Source organism: Candoia aspera, chromosome 9 (genome assembly GCF_035149785.1).
Source record: "Candoia aspera isolate rCanAsp1 chromosome 9, rCanAsp1.hap2, whole genome shotgun sequence".
Taxonomy (NCBI): Eukaryota; Metazoa; Chordata; class Lepidosauria; order Squamata; family Boidae; genus Candoia; species Candoia aspera.
Window position 1 is genome coordinate 25412039 of NC_086161.1, and position 22478 is coordinate 25434516.

The 22478-nt window shown below is 49.4% G+C and overlaps 1 protein-coding gene across 1 annotated transcript in view; it reads right to left on the reverse strand.

The window, feature by feature from the left end:
• The window catches only part of ADD2 (adducin 2), a 57971-nt gene that overhangs the window by 4248 nt on the left and 31245 nt on the right, over positions 1 to 22478 (reverse strand). Inside the window, exons 2-14 of the mRNA XM_063311512.1 lie at positions 17601 to 17811; positions 15958 to 16093; positions 13953 to 14104; positions 11666 to 11746; positions 10494 to 10643; positions 9475 to 9618; positions 9170 to 9268; positions 6288 to 6464; positions 4520 to 4777; positions 2947 to 3066; positions 1771 to 1860; positions 724 to 880; positions 329 to 460 (exon numbers count right to left, since the gene is read on the reverse strand). Of these exons, the coding sequence (XP_063167582.1) occupies positions 329 to 460; positions 724 to 880; positions 1771 to 1860; positions 2947 to 3066; positions 4520 to 4777; positions 6288 to 6464; positions 9170 to 9268; positions 9475 to 9618; positions 10494 to 10643; positions 11666 to 11746; positions 13953 to 14104; positions 15958 to 16093; positions 17601 to 17783 (1879 nt within the window). The 5' untranslated portion in view covers positions 17784 to 17811. The remainder of the gene's footprint in view (positions 1 to 328; positions 461 to 723; positions 881 to 1770; positions 1861 to 2946; positions 3067 to 4519; positions 4778 to 6287; positions 6465 to 9169; positions 9269 to 9474; positions 9619 to 10493; positions 10644 to 11665; positions 11747 to 13952; positions 14105 to 15957; positions 16094 to 17600; positions 17812 to 22478) is intronic.

A 22478-nucleotide genomic window follows, 5' to 3' on the forward strand; every position in this document is an offset into this window, starting at 1 on the left:
ATTTTGACTTTTCTGACACACACAAGGACACCCCAGATTCCCTCTCAATGAGTTCCATTGATTAGTTATGGCAGGGGTTCCAGCTGGCAATCACAAAAAGTGGGGCCATTTAAGCCATCATTCTGTTTCCAAGGGGGTTCTCTGTGGCTTGTCCCCTATATCCAGTTAGCTGTCAGACCAATATCCAGAGATGAGTCTCTTTGTCATTTTTTTAAAATCCCATCTAAGCCGATGGCCATCCCTCCTCTTGTTTCAGTGAGTTCCAGTAATCATAATGGATTGCACGAAGACAGCAAGAGGATGCTTTGGCCACAAAGGCTGACCTTACCTTCTGAAGCCTTAGAGGGAGACCCGGAGGAGGTCCTTGACCCAGGCTTTGTGGGGCTCTGTTCGGTAGGGGTGACTGTGGATTCTTCAGGGGATGTCACCTCTTCCCCTGGTCCGACATCCTTCTTTTCACCTGGGAGGAGATGGCAGAAAACAGAAGAAAGATGTGCAGCTCAGACTGGAAACAAAGATGGCATCCCTTGAGAGCAACGGAACAGCAGCCTCTCCTGAGTTTCTACCCCCCAACTTTTTGGACACTCTGAAAAAGCTCCCTTGTTTCTCTGAGCTGATGGGAGAGCTTGGTGGCTGAATTTAATTGTCCCTACTGCATTCATTGCGGTCCCTCAGGCTTCTCAAGTTTCCAGTCCTCAGTAGCAATGACAGCAGGACATTTACCGTCAAGACCCAGCTTCTTTCTTTCCACCTCCTTCTTGTACTCCTCCAGTTCCTGGTCAGTTAGCTGGCTGAAGGGGTTGGGGGGCTCAGGCTCAGGAGCGGCCTCCACGTGGGACTCGTCTTTCATCTCTCCATCGGCCAAATGACTCTCGGTAGACTGCAGTGGAAGAGAAATCAGGCGTAACTATCCTGTGGCAGTTTTCACTCCACACAACCCAGTCTGAGACCGCCTGCCACGAAGGTGCCATTCTTTTCTGTTGTTAAAAATCCTCTGCTAGCTGCAGCGCTGGAAAGACAGCACAGCGGCATATTTGCAACGCGGCTCTTTTCCCAATAGTGCTAACCATGATTGTAGCTTACACTCTGTGTGTGTGCGCGTGTGTGTGTGTGTGTAATGACTGGCTTCAGCGCAGAGGCTGGGCAAGGCAAGAGTTCGCACCTGCTGCAAATGAGGCCTGGTGGCCTTCTAAAAATAGGGTTTGTGACTCTAATGACAAGGATGAAAATGGAGTTCCCCGAGAAAGGGGCCATCCCTGTCCTTAGCAAAATGAGGGGGCAGCAGAAGGTTCACTCTGGCCCAGAAGCTGGGAGGCCTGGTGAAGCAAGAGCAAAGCGGGAGGAAGCCAGGCGCTCCCATGTCCCAGCCTTGCAGAGGAAGCTCCTCTCTGCTCGGTTTTAGGTAAACCAGAGCAGAATCGGAAAGACGCCGACTTGGCCCTTGGGAATGCAGTGGGCCCTGGCAGGGGATGGGCTGCGAGTCTTCCGGGGTGGCACAAGGTGTGTGTGTGGCAGAGCCTCCCCCCTCGTGCCCAGACTAAGGGCTGAGCCTCCTAGGCTGAAGATTCAAGTCCTGTTAATGCAGCGCGGCCTCCACCCCTTCCCAGGCCGCACATCTGGGGCGTGCACAGTTTCTGCTGTCCGTGTCTGGAGCCGGAGGGGGGCTGCGAGAGAGCGGCTTGGGCACAGCCTCAAAGCCAGGCCCCTGCCAGGCCAAGCCTGCTGCCCCCGCTGCCAGCCCCAGCCTGCAATGCCCACCGGGAAGCCTACCGGGCTTCTGCTCTGCTCTGCAATCACGCTGGCCAGCAGCTGGGACTGGGGCCCAGCCGACTTTACCTCCTGGCGATTCTGTTCTCGGATCTGCAGGGAGAAAGACGGCCCTTCAGGGCGGGAGAAGCCAAGCGGAACAGCCCTCCCGTCACGCTCCTGGCTCGAGAGCGGAGAAGATGGAGGCAGATGCTGCCAGCAGGCCGAAAGAGGCCTGGCCTGCTGCTTTCCTTCCTCCGTGCCGCTCGGCACCCCCATTCTGAGGAAAAGGGGGCATGGGGGACATGGGTCTGCCCAATGGCCCTGGAGAGACCACCTCCAAACCATCAACAAGTCTCTGTTGAGCCCTGCCCAGCAGCCTTCCAAGGGTGAAGACAGAGGCGGGGTGTCTCCCCTGTGAAGAGTACCCCCAGAACAAGAGAAGAGAAAATGGCTGTCCCCCATCACTGCAAGGCAAACAAGGGCTGCTCTAATGCGTGAACCACCCAGCAACACCTGGCACCCCGTACAAGCCAGGGGTCACAATGCCATCATGCCAATGATGTCATCTCCATCATCAGCAGCACGAAGTCGTGACACAAATGACATAATTAGTGTCATTTGCACTATGACGTGTGTGACGTGATTCTCCCCTCCCTCCTCTCACAGATGCCTGGGCACGGGTCATGACACAGAGGGCAGAAAATAAAGCCCAGCTCAAAAGTGCATTTGCTCACAGCAAAACGTTTGACTGTGATGCGTATTTCAAAACTGGAGGGCACGTTTAGCCTACCAATTTTTAGCCTTCCTACCCTAAGACACGTTTAGTAAAAGTTGCCTCTCACCAGGCAATGCTGGGGTTAGCTTAATTGACTATGGTTACATTGGTCTACTTCTCAGGAGCTCAGAGAAGCAGGTTGTTCTTTCTCCATCAGAACCACTACATTCACATCAGCCCTGAGAGGTAGGCTCAGCTACACAATTCTGACTGGATGAAGTAACCTAGTGGCCTTTGTGGCCGGATGGGGCCCAATCCTCACCCTTCCCACACCAGCAATCTACCTGCCGTGTTGCACGAAGCCTCTTCTCTTTTTAGGAAGCCCTGAGTGGAGCTGCTCTCAAACCAGCCCCCCCCCCCCGGCAGAGACGCACGGAGGTGCCGTTTCAGGCAGCAACTGGGAGAGCCAAACCTCGATGTACCTTGTTCCTCATTTCCAGGACTTCTTGCGGGTCTGTATAGAGAGGCACAAATTGGTTTGGGTTTTCAATTCGGATTGGCATTCCGCTACTGGATTTCTCCACATCATCTGCTTTCATCCACTAGGAAGTATGAAAATAAAACAAAGGCTGTCTGAAGAAGGGTGAAGGGACCTCTCTGGAGGATGGACAAAGGAGCCACCGTGGGAAATTCACGCAGAAATCCGGACCTCAGACTGCAAGCCAGTCGAGTCAGCTTTTGCCTTAGCGCTACAAAAGAGCTAGACACGTAATACCGAGCCACCCTAGATGGCTAACTCCGCCTCGCTCCCCGGGAGAGGGCTGCAGACCATGAGAAGGAGTGCAAGGTGGCACCTTGACCACGGAGCCGTTCCTCTGGCCTCCTCACATCTCCTGGCTTCCCTCCTCCACTGGAATGGCCCTTTATTCACCCAGGCAGTAATGCTCAGTACTGGCGAATGGGGTCAGGCAACTCGCACGGGGTGGAAATCATGGCATCAGGTCATGTCTAATCAGAAGCACAGGTTTTGCTAAACATTTTGGTGATGAGATTTTTAGGGGAGAAGGCAGATTCTACAACTGCATTAGTAACTGCAGTAGGAAAATACCATCTTTTCGTCTGTACGTTTTAGTCAAGGCAGGAACTATCGGGTCATCCTTGTCCCTCGCCTTCCAGCTTTCTGACCTTCCATTCAACTTCTCTGGCCCCTGGGGTGTGGGTCCTCTGCACCCGCTGTACCAGCGCCTGACGTCTAGCTCACCTACGTCCCCACTCTCCAACCACCTTCAGCGGCTGCTCTGTTCTAGCTCTTCCTTCCGAGGCATCTCGGTCACAGATCTCAGCCAACCACAGATCTCAGCCAACTTCATCACAGCCAGGGACATGATCTAATCTGGCACCCAGCAAGAGCCTTTAGGAAGCCCACCAGCTGGAAGGCAAGCAAGTGTGCCCTCTTCGGGTTCTCCTCTGTCTATGATACTACAGCTGCCTGGGATGGACTGGACTGGAAGCCAGGCGCCACCCAGCGATCTTGGAAAGGCCGTTTATTATGCAAGGGATGTGGGCCCCATCTGAGAGGCTTCTGGACCCTCAGAATAAGGCCTCCTTCTCTTGAAACAACTAGGGCCGGTGACAGCCATGAAGGACCTGCCAGACCAAGAGGGAGGTACCTCTCCACGTCTCAGAAGATTCTCCTTCTAAACCTTCCCCAGCTTTCCCAGGCCTGTGCCTTGCTGTCAAGATGACCCACTGTCCCGAATTTGCCCAGTCCCGCGACTCCTTCCCCACAGTCAACTGGTGCCATGCTGAAAGCACTCCCATCCCTGCTGGCTTTTTGCCTGAGCTGGCCTTCCTGATTCCCACGTTCCCAGATTTTTCCCCCAATCTGGACTATTGTGATGCTCCTAGATCGTCTCCCTGCCAGATGAACCAACAGTCTGGCTCCCCCCAATTTCTATGGCAACCAACGGGATGGGCGTTCTTGTACTGCCCCCCATTCCGCTGCAAGGAGATGCCTGCTCTCTGCTGAGGCAGTGGGCTCTGCCGCCACCTCACCGTGGCTTTCGTTCTCTGGCTGCCGGCGCTTCCTTGGCCATCCTCAGCCACGTTCACACGCAGGTAGGTGTTGGGGGTGTTCAGCCAGCGGGTCTTTTCTTTCTGCTGCTTCTGGGCATGCTGCCGGAGGGTGGCAATGGGGCCCGCCTCCTCTTCAAAGACAAAGGCAGTGACGGTGGCCGGGATCTCCACCTCGCTCTTGTGCTTGGTCTTCTCCTGGACGAACGGGTAACGGTAGGCGTAGCCAGTCCGGTAGCCCTGGGAAGGAGAAAGGGGGTTCCTTGAAGACACCCCATGTCACCCCTCACACAGAGAGGCTTCTTGTCTTCTGCAAACCTGCCTGGGAATGAGCTCACACCAACTCCAGAACCTGGAACGGGACTCAAAGTCCTGAAACACCTCCTGTTCGTTAAGCCTTCTTGGGCTTGCATTTCTATACATATGTTTGTGCGCGCACGCCATTTCTGTTCATTTTGCCTCAACAACAACAACACTTAGTGACTGCCTCATTCAGCGACCATTCGAAGTTATGATGGTACTGAAAAAATAACTATGACCAATGGCCACATTTACAACCTTGCAGCGTCCCTCAGTCACGTGATCGCCATTAGTCATTATGCATTGTCCTATGCCTAAAAAGGTTTCCCTTGACATTAAGTCCGGTCGTGTCCGACTCTAGGGGGTGGTGCTCATCTCCGTTTCAAAGCCGAAGAGCCGGCGTTTGTCCGTAGACACTTCCGTGGTCATGTGGCCGGCATGACTAAATGGAACGCTGTTACCTGCCTGCCGAAGCGGTGCCTATTAATCTACTCACATTTGCATGTTTTCGAACTGCTAGGTTTGCAGGAGCTGGGACTAGCAACAGGAGCTCACCCCGTCATGCGGATTCGAACCGCCAACCTTCCGACCGGCAAGTTCAGCAGCTCAGCGGTTTAACCCGCAGCGCCACCACGTCCCTATGTCCTATGCCTGACCTGCTGTTTTTCTTTTTCCCCCTTGCAGAGTGGAGAGATTGGAGAGGAAGGGATTACAAGAGAGTAGGCAGGCACACAATGGGGAATACACTGGCTGTTTGTCAAGCACGCTCAGGGCTGCCAGTGCCAGTGTGTACCTTTGTGTATTTCCCATTGTGTGCCTGCTTACTCTCTTTTAATCCCTTCCTATCCAATGAATGTAAATACAAACATTAATTCCCTTCTTGTTAATTATCCCAGCATTCCAAAAGGTGGGGGAGTGGGGAAAAAGGAAAGCAGTTACAGTCATGTGATTTCCTACTTAGTGACTGCTTCGCTTAATGACAGAACTGCTGCTCTCAATTGTGGTCACCACACGAGGACTACCTGTGCCTATTTTGCCTTGCAAAATGCTTTCAATTTTTAAAACACTACTAAAAAGAAAAAGGGCTGGGGCTGGGCTGGGCTGGGGAACATCATAGTGACGCTGGCAGGCAGCACGGAGCCCTGAACTGCTCATGGTGCTGATCTACCAAGGTTGCTTTGTGGGCAGATCTGGTGAATGTGTTTAATGTGACCCCCTCAGTGGTCATGCTGGTTCAGATGTTCTGCCAGGTTGGAATCACTCAATTCTTTTTTTTTTAATAGCACATGTCTGATGGGCCAGCAGAAGCATTGCAAAACTCACCTGCTCAAGCATGCATCTTTTCCCCCCAAGACCCACTAGTGATTTGTGCAGAACCACTGGGAAGAATGCCAATTTTATGACAAATTCAGGGAATGTACGATGAGAGCTTCTCTGCTCGCAAACCTACTAGATTGTCCAGCATCCTCATTAGTGCTTCAAATTCATGCTCTCCCAGGCGGCTCTTCTGCATAGGGCCAAAGGTGCTGCCAGCCCACCGGACCAGCCCCGCGTCACGCAGCTTCTGTTTCTCCCCCTCCAAGAGGATGAGGTGCTCAGGTCCACCAGCACTAGACAAGGCGGCGACCTAGAGCAGGCAGATGACAAGGGAGAACTTGAGAAGCAGAGGAGAAAACGGCACGTGGCCTCTGAGACTCCTGGGACCTGCCTTCTGCGCCCAGGTGGAGCACGATGTCGAAGGCCATCTGGAAAAGCATCATTTTCTGTGTGCCACTCCTGACATCCCCAGCCGTGTTTTGCAGGCTCTGGTCGTGCTTCAAAGACCCATCTGGTCAATGGCAATACTGGATGTCATTTTTCAGAACAGAGTAAGGGCTCCCTCCCCAAGTCACGTACGTGCTTTAAAATACTTTTTCATCAAGAAAAGCAGGCCCCTTTCTGCAACATTTTATAGTCCTGGAAATGAAATATATTCTTGCAAAATACAGAGGAGTTAAGGTGATGGATTTCCACAATTACATTCTAGCACAGCAAATCAAACTCCCCAGGGAGGGTTTTTTTGAAAGGGCTTCTGAGCAGCCCAGTCTAAGTCAACAAGAGGGTTAGTAAGGATTTCTTGGGATAAGAGGATTAGTTACTAAGTCGTCAAAGGCATAAAGGAAGAAAGGAAGGAGGGAGGGAGGGAGGGGGAGGGAGGGAGACAAGAGAGTTCTCTCTCTTCTTCCCCACAAGCCTCGGCTGAGAAATGCCAGAGTTTGGCTCTCCTTGGAAGTGGAAGCTTCTGACCCTGCGTGACCCGGGATTCCAGCCTCTAACAAGTGGGATGCAGTTGCACCAACAAGAGGGGCAGGTCTCTTACGCTCCTCAACACCTGTCCCCACCAGCAGCCAACATGCCAGGGGGTCTCGGCCCCTTTGCAAGATGGCCCTTTCATCAGGCAGAGCCCGAGAACTGCACCTTCCCTCTGCAGCTTCTTTAGTCGTGCCTGTTTGCAAAGGTGGGAGAGAAGCAGTGGCAGCATGTGGATCCATTCCGTGCGGTTCCTGGGCAGAACAAGCCCCTGAGGCTATTCCAAGGCTCAGGAAGCAGGAGAGAGGCACAGAGGAGGCACTCCAGTGATGGATCTTTAATCAAGAGGGCTAATTCAAGGAGGAGCTCTGATTCGGTTGGACTCCTTTTCCTATTCTTTAGAATCCTGAGGATTATTGTGTGATGTAGCAACGAAAAGCAAACTCGTCTGCAAAGAGATGGACCAGGCTGCTTAAGTCTATCAGTTGTTACTAGCAGGGGATGGCAGGGGGCACTGCAACTGGTGGGTCAGCTGCAGCTCCCAGAGCCTTCCAGGTCATGCTGCTAGAACTTGATAGCAAAATTACTATATTTAGTAGTGCAGTTTTAAAACCGTGATGGTGGCAATTTAAGTAAGGAGCTGTTTTCTGTTTCCTGAAACCTGCTCAGGCTTCATTGGAAGGGGGTGCAGGGTGAAGTACTCTTACCCAGCTGTGGGCCCACCAAGAACCTCGGCTCTGGTTCCTGTCCTCTAACCCGACTCCCTTCTGACCTGTGCTCCACAATCTGTTCCCAGCACCCCATTTATGGGTATCAACACAAGACCTTCCCCAGGTGGCATTTCTCTAAAAAAGCAGTACTAACTATATAACTACAGAGGTTAAAATATTCCAAATGGACATGGACTGAGCGAATTAAGGTGGACTGGCTTGGAGTTTTCCAGATTAGTTCAGATGAGAGACAGAATTTGAACTGGAGAATTCTCACAACTCTGACTCTCCCAGGCCTGCCTTAGGACTGCAACAATTCAGAGCAAGGGACTGCACAGTCAGGCAAGACAATCATCTCTCTCTCTGCTGCTGCTTTATGGCACAATTCTATGGCTTCAGGGCATGGGTTTAATACTCTTCTAGAACAGCACTGGCCCCATATAGGAGTATCTGCCGATAGTCAAGCTCCCATCAGAGGCACCCTTGCAAAACAACTTGCACATCTAAAGAGCAAGTTTAAACCCGCAATCTAATAATCTGTTAACATTTGCTTTCTCCCCGGTCCATATTAAGGAGAATGATTAGTGAATGTTTTCCTCCCCGTGGTGATATTAGGTGGGAGGGGAAAGAAGCAAAGAAACCAATCACTGCTCTTAACATATCCTGTGCAACATAAAGACAGCACTATTAACAGGCAATGTGCCTATGGCATGAAGTGAGTTGCCAGTGGGGGCAACAAATTTTATTGTTTTCTGCCAATTCAAGAACTATAACAATGATAAATTATTGATAAGTTGATATGCTCTCAGTATTAATTAAACCAATTTGTAACCAGCGTCACATATATTTCTTATTTGAGATAGTTTGGAGTTATGGGCCAATTCTAGGGAGGGAGGGAGGGAGGGACAATTTTGTCATGAATGATAAGAGGCATACAGGTAAAGTCCACACTTGGACAAGGAAACGTGATTCTGGGGAGCTGCAAGTTACCATCAAGGAAGTCACCAAAAATAGCATCCTAGGAAAATGTTTCCCATAACTAAGTGGAAAACACAAACTGTGTTTTACACATTTCTACCACCCCTCTCCCCCCAAGCAATGTTAGAAGTGTGACCATAATGTCACTGTAGTATTTTTGCTAACTAAGGAGAGAGGAGAGAGGAGGAAAAATCTGTTCAAGAATACTATTTTTGTTGGCATCTCCTTCTTAATGGAATTACGTCATTTCCCCTTACGAACGTTTTCTTCTGTCTAGTCCTGCAGAACGACCCTTGCCTGTGATGCAAAGCAAGGCAAAAGGCACGTGCATTTTTGTTGTTGTTCTGGAGCTCACCTGGACTTCACAAGCGGCCTGCAAATGGAAGACCTTATAGAACGCTTCTTCCACTGTATCTCCAAGAGCCACCAGGCCATGATTCCGGAGCACTAAAACCTGCCCAAAGAAACAGCAAGATAATGGTTCCAATAAAAATAGCTAAAGATTATGAAATCTTTATCCACACTGTGAGTTCTTCTCAATTCTGAACCCCTCTCAAGTTCTAATCCAAGGAAGTATAAATTCCATGGGCCAGTCTGGGCAGACATTTAGTTGAAGTCCAAGACTGCATCAAAAGTCAAACCACATGTCTCAGGCCTAACCTTGCAGGTGGGTCCAAGACATTTCTGCAGCTCAATTCTGTCTGCCTCTCCCTCCATTTCACCATTGAAGTCAAAATATACCATGTCACCTGCCAGCAGTGCATCATGGGAAATTGGCAAGAGACCCTGTTTCATTGCAGAGACCTGTGAAGGAAGGCAGGCAAAGGTCTTCATCTTTCAGCCATGCATAAAAACCCTCACACCCTCTGCGTGCCTTTCCAATTCAAATAGAAGATTCACCCCAAATGGTCTAGAATGAAGCTGTCATCCATTTTTTTCAGATCACAATATCCTACAAGATTCAAACAGAGCCATTGACCAAACTGACTCAGACTTGCAGCCTCTCCATACCCGGAGGACAGCTGACCGAGAAGCACTGTCCTAAAGACACGGGTGGGTGAAGGACACCTGTTTTCATAAGCGCCAAGGCTACTTATTCATGGAAGGAAAGTAAAAACAGGTTGCCTTCAATTCCCCTCAGCATCCCACCCATGAAGGGTCAGCCCCATTTATGTCTCCTTCTCCCTCCCTCCCTCCCTCCCTCCTGGTTTCCGGTCTGTTTCCCCTCCAGGTTCACCGCTTTGTGTATAACCTCCCCTTACAGGTGCTCCCATTTACATCTTCTGCCCTGGGTTGCCCCCATGACACCCCATGGAAAGAGTCTCTAGGCCAGTGATGGGATGATCTGAGAGTCTAGGCTCACACACTGAATTAAACCATGGTTTGCTTAACTTTTGCTGACTATCACAACACACTCAACCCAAACAAAACAAAACACATTACATCGTAATACAGTGTGTGGCCCATCGAACAGCTGTGAGAGTTGCATCCAGAGGACCTGGAGGAGTCCACGGTTGGATGGAAGTGGGGTGGGGAGTGACCTCTCGGTCCCTCAATCTGCTCTTGCAACACCTCTGAGAAGGAGCAGAGATGCCTGCCTGCCTTTTCCATAAATCAGCCTGACGCTCTGTCTGCTGTGTCTCAGTGCTCTGTCAGAAAGATGGATGTCCCCCCCTTACTGCAGTTGTGGCTGGTGTGTGCAGGTGGATGATGCATCTCACGTCAGGCCGAGCTGCATAGATGGCGGAGTGCAGGCCGAATCCTTGGGTGTCCACCGGAAAGCTGGTGCTGCCTTGCTCCACCACCTTCCCCAGGATATTCACTTTAATCTGTGGAGCAAGAGGGGATGGGGAGCCAGGTGGAACATCAGATGAGAAGATGGGCACTCTCCTTGGCGGGCTAAGGTGACGTCTCTAGAGCAGCTTTCTTCAGCCAGTGGGGAAGGGGAGCAGTGATTCCTAAAGTGGGGAGAAGATCCTGGGATTCTAAACCCTTTTTGAGCTCAAGGAAAAATCAGCCTGTGGCGTCTGCGCACGTGCCACTCCTTTGGGCTTGCCTGCTTTCGATAATCTCCGGAGTGCCCAGCATGTCTCCATGCACAGCAGAGCAGTGTTCCTCTCCTCCGGCAGAGGGTACCCCTTGCATCTCTGTATGAGTCACTCTCCTGGCTCTGCCTGTTCCCTCTCAATCACAGAGATGCAGCTCCAGAGGAACGTGCCCTTAGGCGCCTTTCTTGTGGCTCCGTGGGATATGGCTTCTCAGGTAAGATGCCGCCCTGCCTTGTCTCAGTGGGCAATTCTAATTATTTCCCCCATTTTATGCTTTATATTTTGATTTCGTTATATCCCTCCCAGGTCCCAGGATTGGGGTAGGCTGTAAACATGATAAAATAAAATAAAATAAATAAATTTGTGTCACAAATGCAAAACCTGAATTGGCCCAAATGCTCCTTTGCTAGAGGAACTCCACTTCTCTTCTTTTTCCCTGGCACACGTACGGGGAGATCCGTTCAGGACAGAACCCCAGGGGTAAGAAGTATGAGTCTGCCACCCAAAACAGATCTCGGACGGGTGGAATGATTCCCCTGTATGCAATGACACCACTGTACCACCGTGCGGCTGCCTTCCAGGGGCAGCCTGTCTGTGGAATTGCATGGAAGGGGCCCGCAAGAAGGCCCTGTGAAATTCTCACAGGGGATTTTGTCCCCCTGCCCCCGTTCCTCATGAGGAGCAGTTTCCTTCTGGAAAGGCTGCCCTTATGGACTGCGGTGAGCGAAAAAACACAGCTGGCTGCAAAGCTCTGATCGACGGTTGCCGGAACAGAGCTGGACCCCGGAGTCTTGCATTCTCACCAAGCTGGATGCTGTAACTTCGTGACAGGAAAGGCCCTCAGGACAAACCAGGAAATGTTCCTGCTCTTTGCTTACTCTCAGCTGTGAAAAGAAGGAAGGAAGGGTAAATTTCAGGTCTTTCTCTCCTTATTCTTTGACTGATTAAGGACAGAAGCCGTGCCTGGCTGGATGGGACCCCTGGCCCTTCTCATCCAGCAGTCTGTTCTCCCAGTGGCCGACCAACTGCCCAAGGAAGCCCACCAGTCTCCCAGCAGATGGCCTTCAGAGACAGGCCCACGGCCATCAAGGCCAAGAGCCACGGATCCCCAGGACTTCCAGGACTTGGCTATTCCATGGAATTCAATTTGCATTTTGCAGAACCAACGAAGACTCAAAGCAGTTTACAATCCAATAAAAACATGCAGTTGATTAATCATAATTAATCAATTATGTCCACAGTGAACAAAATCAAAATCAAAATTGTAAACAAGGAAGAAGAAAAGAAGTAATTATTATTATTATTCAAACAGGCCCTTCAGACAGTCACTCATGACCTGGTCACCTCATGACTGGACTACTGCAACATGCTCTACATGGTGCTGCCTTTGAAGACTATCCAGAAGCCACAGCTGGTTCAAAATGCAGCAGCTTGAACAGTAATGGGTGCTTTTCATTACGGCCATGTGTCATCGCTGCTTCAAAGATTGCACTGGTTGCCAGTTGACTTCCAGGTGCAATTGAAGGTGCTGGTCATCACTCTTCAGTAACCTTCAGGCCTGGTTATTTGAAGGACTGCCTGTCTCCAATAGTTTCTGCCTCTCCAGTATGACTGGGTAGAGTCGATGTACTCCGGGCCCTTCAGTTAAATGTCATCTTGCAGGTCCAAGGAAGCATGTCCTCTTTGTCACAGCACCTGCCCCCTGGAGCAGCACCCCCCCAGAGATACATACAGCTCTGAGCCTTCAAATGTTCCAGAAGTCTCTTAAGATCTGGCTCTGTTCCCAGGCCTGGAGTTAGGGTGCTTGTGGAGATCCTGGCAATTTTTTGGAGGTTATTTATCTGGTTTTGTCCAGGTGGTTATGCTCCTTTTTAAATCATGTATTCTTTTAAATATTACAAGTTATCCAGAGTCTTTTTGGAGTTGGGCAAGCTCAAAATCCAACAAACAAATAAAATAATATTACCAAAATATAAGACAAAATGGAACACAGCAATTAAACTAAAATTAAAAACTGGTGACAAGTGAAATTAACTAGTTAGTAAGCACTCTATGGAAGACTTCCATCTTAAGCAGCTTATGGAACTGCTAAAAAGGCTGCTCTCAGAAGTAATGCCCAAGAAGCATGATGGAAGATGTCTGACAACCATAAGGTTGTCAACCATAAGGAGTCCCTCTTTTGGGGGAGATGGGCGGTAATTAAATTTGAATAATAATAATAATAATAATACCCCATCAAGGGAAGAAACCATCTGAAAAGGGCTCCTCAAATCACTTTTGCTTAAGCCCCACTACAACCAATACAGGAAATGTCTCCAGGACAAAGGACCAAGCACATCTCCAGCCCTCTATAGTGGTGTAGCCATGCCTGTGTTTCCCTTGGCCCAAGGACATACATTACAACCCATCAGTCTTCTGTTGCACAGATCATCCTACATGTATGTATGTATGTATGTATGTATGTATGTTTAGGGAACTAAGCAAGAAAACTGGTTACTTTCCAAGAGCAGAGGCAAGATGAATTTGGCTAAGCTTGTGGGCTTTTCAAGAGCATCGGATTGGCTCTGTTAACAACACACTGCTTCCCCAACCTAGTGTCCTCCAGATGTATTGGGCTACAAATTCCTTTATGCCAGCTAGCACTGCTATTGTCCAGGCTAACTGGGAAGATGGAGTTATAGGCCAAGACTTCACAGGCTGGTGAAGACTGGGATAGGCAGAAGACTCTAATTCCTCTGATGTTCTCCACTGCCTTGGGCATCATGTCTGAAGAATATCAAATAGGCAGCCAACAACAGCTCAGCCATTGGCTGGTCTGTAGCTCAAACAAGGTTTTCTCTGCTCTGCCATGCCTAATGACTCATGAAGAATCCCCAACAAATTATCTGTTCATTCCACTGCTTGCTATTGTGTTTCTCTGCATCCTAAGAGGTCACCACATTGGCCCTTCTAAAAGATAGTTGCTTGCTTTAAGCCCAAAGTGCTTCCTCGTTAAAAGAAAAATGAAAGAAATGCAGTTTTATTCCAACCTGTAACAGAGGTGGCATTCAATAAGGCTGGGCCAGGAGAGAGGAGGATGGGATGACTCACTGTGACTGAGGTGCCACTGAGCTGTGCCCAGCCGTAAAGGTCCAACAGCCGATAGACACTGCCAACTTTGCAGCGCATGAGCCTCTCCCCTTTGGCCAGGGACACAGAGTCAGTGCCATGGAGGTCATTGATAGGTGCCACCGTGGAAAGGTCTGCAAGAGAAAGTCAAGCATGGAGTTGCTAAAAGACAGAACCGAGTAACATGGCAAGGCAGGGCTGGAAAGCTTTGGGGCTGGACCACTAACTCAATGGGTTCACTCCACTATTGCTCAAGAAATGCACACTTCTTTCCTTCCTGTTCCTGCTTCAGTTTCCAGCAGAGATGCAACCCCTTTGCAGATACTTGCAAAACTCTGGGTGTTCAGAGAGCATATTCAGTGATTTTATAGAATCATAGGGTTGGAAGGGACCTTGGAGGTCTTCTAGTCCAACCCCCTGCCCAAGGCAGGAATCCTCACACCAACTTGGACAAATAGTTGTCCAATCTTTTCTTGAAAACCTCCAGCGATGGGGAACCCACAACTCTGGGAGGCCAGCTGTTCCACTGCTTAATAATTCTCACTGTCAGGAAATTCCTCCTTGTTTCCTTATTTAAGGAAATGTTTCCTTTTTGTTGAATATAATTCTTCAAATAGTATGCTTCCTTATACTGTAAGGCAATGTTTCTCAACCTTGGCAACTTTAAGATGTGTGGACTTCAGCCCCCAGAATTCCCCAGCCAGCATGCTGGCTGGGGAATTCTGGGAGTTGAAGTCTACACATCTTAAAGCATGCTGGTCTGGGTATTTTGGGAGCTGAAGCCAATACATGTTAAAGTTGCCAAGGCTAAGAAACACCGCTGTAAGGTATTCACAAGTCTGCCAGCAGCCCCCGTTTCTAGAGAGACCTGATCTGACCAAGATGACACATGACCGGTTAGCATCCAGTTTGGACTACCGTGGTCTCCTGTATGCGGTCTGCCTTTGGGGAGGGTGCAGGGACTCAGAGGACACTGAACGTTGCAGCAGGACTACTGACCGAGGAAGCAAAAGCAGTAAGGGGCTTGCTTGCTGCAGCCGTTTAAAAGCTGAGCCATTCCAGCCACAATCCTGACAATGATGAAAAAGCTTCACATAACTTGGGAGCAGATTGTTAAAAAAACTACCATCTCCTGCCTAACCCAGTGTAAGACCTTCAGGAGAGACCATGATTTTAATCTGTCACTCTCAGGGTCCCTCTTGACACCAACAGGGGGAGGAAGGGAGCTTCTCAGTGGCTGCTCCACCTCCTTGACCACGGAACTCCCTGCCAAATGATGCTAGACATACTCAATTCTGATGTCATTTTTCAGCATAATAACGTCGCTGTTAGATAGGACTAGAGCATATACTGGAAGATGATTAAACTGAAATTGCGGCGTGTTCTGAATTCCTCTATTCACTTAAGATGATGCTGGTAATGGACCGGCTTCTTCCCCACAACCAGATTAGCAGCATGCACTCACCAAAGAAGGCAACCACAGCCAGAGAGACTGCCACTCACAGCACAAGCCAGGGAGGGGGTTGTAGCCCAGAATCTGCTGCAATGGAGACCCATGTTGCCTGATGGCATCCCTGTCTTCACTGCGCCTCACAATCTGCTGAGAATTCTTACCCCTAACCCTTCAAAGGGTAGAAAGCCACCAAGGGGGAGTGCCAGCCCAAAGTGGGATCCCCCTGTAACCCGGAGACCCAGGAGAGGTCTGGGCATGAAATCCAGGAATTAGCAGAATTAAACTCTGGGAAGCACAATCCAGCCATAGGCATCCACACAAGCTTAAGGGAGAGCACACTCTCAAAGAGGTTGGGCAGGGAAGGCCAAGTGGGGAATGGTACAGAGGGAAAATCAGAGCTCGGCCAGTCTGACCCTACAGAACTTCAGGGGACAAGCTTGAAAGGGAAAGAAATGGAATGGTGGTGGCAGCGGAGGACCATCTGCTCAGAAACCCCAGAGTGACCCAAAGACCCTAAATGGGATACCAACATACTCAAGGGCGAAGTAGGGAAGACGGAGGGAGCAGTGCTGGCCATGAACTCTGCAATCTGCTGAAGGGCCCAGATGTTGGAGTTGTTTCCTTTCTTCATCTGCTCTTGGATGAGACTCTCCAGCTCCTCCCTGAAAGACTGAAAACATCACAGCATTAACTCTCCAAACAGCCAAAACAGGGTTCTAAGAGGTGGCTACAGTTCAGGTGCATTTGTCAGGTTAACATTCAAAAATCAGGAGGAGAACACTTCAGCATCTCCCAGATGCTCATCTGTGATATGGAAGTGGCCATTCTTGAACAAAGGAGCTTCAGTAACCACTGAAATTCAATTTAACATGATCTTGAAGTCCATCAACTCTAGGCTGAATTGCGATAGTGGCTTCCTCTTCTAGCATAGCTGTTAAAATGTTTTTTTAAGATGCCACAATGCTCTTTTTAAGGGCACCCCATGCGTCATACACTGTGACCAGAAGAATTACTGCAAATTAGGGATCCTCACATTCTCGCTAGGACCACAACTGAGTCCAGAGTCCTTTCATACAAAATCCACTCCCAGTTTTCTCCCAAGTTTTCTTGGTTAGGCTGATGATGCAGAAGATGGTGGAATACCACTTTTGTTGTTACTGTTAAACAATCTGGTGTGTGTGTTCCAGCCAAGGCCTTTATTGTGCAATCACTTTGCCCTGAGCAAGGAATTTTATGGGGGATCCCATCAACATCCTTCTCCACTAGAACTCTCCTCCCAAACTTTCCTATCATGACTTCTGTCTTATTCTCCATAAAAACCTTACAAGCAGGAAAATGCATTTTGGCTGGTAACTTTAGGAATCTTCCATCTGGAAGAACAGCTGGAATCAAAATCTCGTGCTCACTTACTCCACACCTTCTGGAGATCTACCAACAAGTCCTGCTCTACCCTCTGTAGTGCCTCTCTTCTACAACACCCACTGTCAGTTCGTGGGGTCCGCAACAAGGCTGGAGGTCCTGCCAGGCATCTTATCCAGTGTCTGCACCCAAAAGCTCCCAGCAGTCACCAGGAATCCTGTGACAGATCACTGGAAAGAAAGCCACAAGGAAGTAGGGCAAAGCCATGAGAGCTGCACCAGCCAAGGAAGAGCCAAGGAAGAGAAACAGCAGTTATTTCCACCTCCCTTCCCTTCACCTCTCTGGTGTCCTGTTCAATCCCACAAAAACCGTCCTTGCTGGGGCTACAGAACCATTAGCCCAAAGCAAGAGAAGGGAGCCTGCAGTGCAGCCTTGGAGACCAGCTGTGGCTCTGGCCCAAAGAGCACATCTGGGAGCTTCTGGTTGAGGGCTGATGTGCTGTCTCAGTCCCCTGTAGGAACAGCATCCCACGGGCCCAAGCAACATAGTTCAGGGTGGACTGCAGCAGAATGGAGAGCATCTGTTCTGCTTCCTCCTTCACGGGGCCTGAACCCAGGGCAGAGACCTGGGCGGTATTAGCTGGGAATTCAGCCTGAAGAGGGAGCTTCAGAGCCTAACTTTTGGGGCAGCAGGTCACACAGCCCTCCCTGAAGATCAGGGAGGCTCACTAATGCCATGGCCAAAGTCCTCCTCCCTGGGTTTAACCCTCCACCCCCAACTCATAAGTGGTCAGTCTCTCTCCAGCAGGATCTACTCACGGGGCTCTGCAGAATCATGGTGACTCTTTTCTTCTGCTCCATCAGGTTGAAGTCTTGGCGCAGGTCTGCAGCCATGTTCCTGATGCGCAGGTACTCGGGGTCATCTTCTGAGAATCGGTCGAAGTAATGCTGACTTTGGGCAGGGAGAGAGGAGACCTCCTCGGGGATGGTTTCGTCACTCATTTTTGAAATGACGGTCAACTTTGGGGAGCTGCCAGGAAGTACAAAGGCCAAATTCATTGCACTGCCTAATATCTAAGCATATTATTAACACGTGGGCCTCTACAGAGGACATCAAGTGTGCAGCTCAACCCTCAATTTCGCCTCATGTATTAACATTTGCCAAAACGATTTCCAGCGTGCAAGACTATGTGCATTGATAAACAGATTTGGTAGCTGGGGAAAAACCCGTTTCCAATAAAATGAGTGCATTTATTTGTTTAGGGAAAAGTATATTCCTGCTCAGAGATAATCTTCCCTACTCCTAGTAAGGATGCTCCATTCCTCTGTCTTCAGAGCCCTGTGGGGGAGGCAGGAGGGCAAAGTAGTACCATTTCTCTCTCTCAGTCCCCCTCCCTCTCCCCTCCCCGTGTCCGGCCACTTCCCCAAATCCACAATCCCACTCGACATCTACTGTACGTCTTGTATGATGGGTGAGAGGGGCACACAGGAGTCTGGTGGGAACTTTGGCATAGACCTACTTTAGCTCCCTGGATGCTGAAGGTCAGCAAGAACCCCTCAGTCTCAACCTCATCCTTCCCAACTGAGGCCCCCAAAATAGCTCAGCTTGCTTAGATCGAAGGTTGCTGCAGCATCCTGTTTCCAGCGCCTGCAAGTCTTGCCAATTATCTGAAGAGAGACCTTTATATTCTACGCCAGGGAAATCAGGCTCTGGGGCATCTTGCAACTAGCATAATGCAAATGTGAAGCATAGACCAACAAAGCATAGCAAGAACAGAGTTGCCAGAGAACACAAGATCAGAAGCAAAACAAAACAAGAACCAAGCTGCAGCTTTAAAAAAAAGTAACTCCTGGAAACCCCAAATCAGTTGATTTTTTCCTATTGTTGCCTGTTCACTCCCTGTTGACAGCCTCTGATCTTCCACACCCTTCTATGGGGAAGCAATATGTAAACAACCCCTACATTCCTTTCCCCAATTTGGAGGTGTGAGACATCAGGATGGTGCTGAGTGGCAGGAGAGATCAGCATCAACCCTAACACATCTTTCTTTCTGAATTACAGCTTTGCTTACAGGAGAAATCATTTTCAAAGGATTTATTTTTTTCCAATTCCTCCCCCTGCCCCAGAAATTTAGCAATTAGTAACGAAAGATCAAACCAGGCACACTTGAAAGATGTTTTACACCTCCAGGGTTCCAGAAAGCAAAGCCCCTTTCTGGCTGCGTCACAAACAATTGCAGCTTTCTAATGCCATCAGGCTAAGATAAAGGCTCATGTAAATTACACACTCAGGTCTTCCTCTTCCGTGGAGCTAATAGTATGCAATTTTAACCATGGAGAGAGGCGGACACCATGTTATCTAAGACCCTGTGCCTCTCTTTACTTCCAGCTGAAATCTGAGCAAGGATCCTGCCCACAAGTCCAGAATTTTGCTAACTGGTTTGCCTCCTGGGATGACAAATCTTTCCAGGAAACCGAACTTAACATAAGGTAGGGTTTCAGAAAAATGCTATGGGCCACACAAACATTTATTTTATGTTGGGCAAGTCAGGAACCAAACATCTGCTGGCCTCCTTGGAAGAGGAAGAGGACCAGAGCCTGTGCCCCATGAAGCTGCAAAGCCCATGGAAAGCAATCACATTTTACACATTTCCCCCCTTTGCCCCCCCACACTCTGGATGACATGCATTCCGTAGTCTCGAGATGTGCCCCATAATCCCCAGGCCAAAACGTAGTCCAACGCACTCAGAAGGTACAAAGGTGGGTGTCTGGGTGTCAGGAGGCCTATTTCAGGAGCCTTGAAATCCGACTCTACGTTTCCCCCTTTCCCCGTCACCCAGGGCCCCAGTGGGTAATTCCCCTACCCCTCCGGGACAAAATTGCTTCTGCTGCCTCCCACTCTCCAAAGATGGAGGCACTGGTCCTGTTGCCTGGTTACCCAGACGTACCAACCAGGTAAAAATACAGACTGGCGTCAAAGTGAGTTGGAAGCTAGGGAAGACTTCCTTTCCGCCAAATAATCTGCTGCATCTTGGATTTGTTTTAAGTCTTTCTGAACTCGCCTTCTTCTAAGTATGAACTCCAGGGAGGTTTGTCAGAGAAGGGGAGGCCCTTGCCGGGAGCACGAGGACAGACGGAGGAGGGTCTGGAGAGCCGTCTGCTCCAGGAGAGATGCTCCGGCACTGACTGTTTGCGAGGCAGAGGCTGGGGGCTCCCATTCAGGATTGGGACCCAGCGACCCAGATGGCCCCTGATCTCGGCCGCTGCTCTGCCCCGCGGAAGGAGCAGCTTCTGGACACCAGAGGATGGGCGAGGTGCCGCCTGCCCTGGCTGCTGGCCGATGCCCGGACAAGACGCTCCTCTGGTTTCATGGAACTCCCCTGAGAATTGCCCTTGAGAGAGCCAGGAGGGGAGGGCGGGAGAGAGCTTGGGGACATGTCTGCAGGGACAGGAGCAGGCCTCTGCATGTCAGGCAGGGATCAGGAGAAACAGGCCGCCTGCAAGAGGCTCCCCCGCCCCCCCAGGGAGGAGTGGCCCCCCAACTCTTCAGCACCTTGGAGGGTGGCTTTGGGGGAGGCACATTGACCCAGGGCTTCAGGGCAAGCCACAGCCAGGCCAGGCGCCCCGTGGTTGCCCATATTCCTGGGTAACATGGGGGGATGTTAATCTATGTCAGCATTTTATACCATTTAAAATCCCTTCACATTTCAACGAGCCAGAAAAGCTGCTAGAAATTTTCACACGGCAGCACTTGTTGATCTCCCCTGTCACTAGACAGGAATGTCTGCATTTTCTAGCAGTGAAAAAAAAAAGCTGTTATTTGCAACAGCAATAGGCTTCCTGGGCTTTGATAAGTCTGATTAATTTATGATGAATTACCTCCTCCCGGCTAAAAAATGGAATTGTCCTGCAAGAGCAACAACTCAACTTGATTTGCTGGGAACTAGAAAACTGTTTTGCACTCTTTTTTCCCTCAGACTCAGGGCTGGCATATCAGAATTTAGGAACTGTGTTTACATCTGGATATGTCTACACGTGCAAAAACATTCCTTCTATTCTAAAAGTGAAGGAGAAACTATAGATAGAGGAACAAATCTCAACAGGACACATTTTTTTGAAACAAAATCTTTCCACTGCCAAAATGGAAGCATTTTTAAAATGCCTGACTGTACAAGGTGACAACCCCCCTGTGCAGATATTCACAGCCACCGAACGGCTCAGAAGAAAGAACACTTCTAACACCAAAACAGCCCCCCAGTCCTAGAGCAGCGGCGATCAAAACCTCCAGCAGAACAATTGCTGCATTGCCTCTTCACGACCGAGCAGGCTCCCAATGTTGTGGGGTTAACTCTTCCAGCTTAGCAACCCTGCTCACCAGGGCTGCAACTGGGGGGGGGCAAGCGGGCCATGTGCCCTGGGTGCCGTGCGGGGGGGCACCAATATGAGCAGGGGTGTGCGCCAAAACGGGCGTGGAATCCAGGTTTGCCCCGGGTGACACAGACCCTAGTTGCGGCCCTGCTGCTCACATCTACTTTTTTCTTTTAAAGCAGGGCTAAGCAGCCAGGGCTCCAGGGTTATTTCGTGGCCCTGGACTAATTTTTGGTAGCCTCAGGGCCACTTCAAAAGGCCTCTGCAAGCTATCACTTTAAATCTCTTCATCTCAAGACTTTGGGGAAAAAAGGAATGGAAAAGAAAGCGCATAAAGAAAAAGAGAGTGTAGAACACAAAAGAATGGAAGCCCACCCACACTGCCCCTGGCCTCACCCACCCCTTGTTTCAGACCACCTACAGTGTTGCCAGACCTTGATTCCTGGCAGTGTCATGGATATAGCCACATGGTTTTCTGGGCAACAATACGAAAGTGACTTGTTCTGGGTGTTTTTATAACTTCCCACTCAAGCCTACAGCTCCTGAATTTCCTGGTGGCCTCCCATCCAAGCATTAATCAACTCTGCCTAGCTTATTGAGATAAGCCAAGGATGCTGGTGTTGGGTCTTGCTGTGAAACTGGCAGCACACAGTCCCAGAGAAGATCATCCTGGATGGGACACAGCCCCCACCGGATAAAATGTCATCCATTTCCACATTAAAGATACACCCTGAAATTAAATTGGATTAAAACTTGTTCAATAACTAATGCTTCCTTGCAAATGGCAGGAAATTAAAGTATAGTGAGATGCTACAAACGGATTTTATAGGTTTGGCTCCTTGCCTGGGGACTCTGAAATTTGGAAAGGATCTGAAATGTCTTTACAGGCATACACAGGTTTGTGCTCCAAAGATTTGGGTTAGCAAAAATATGTCACTAATTGCAATCCTGGACATACTGTCATTCGCTATTTCTGTGCGTCCAAACCAAGCCTTTAAACCACCACATCAAGCTTACTTGAGAAATCCTGGAGAACAGGTGAAATGCCAGATGACCAGAAAAGGATAAACATTGCTCTTATCTTCAAAATGGAGAATCTACTGACTGGTCAGTCTGATACCAATTCCTGGGAAGATTCTGAAACAGATCATAAAGAAATCCAGCTGCAAACAATGAAGTAAGTATTATAAGTCAAGAACTAATCTTGACTTGTGACTTATCTATGTTTTTGATCCAATAACCTGCTTAATAGATTGTGGGAATACTGTATATGCAAGGTATTTTTGACATCAGCAAAGCATGACTAAGTATTCCAACAGTGCTGATCAA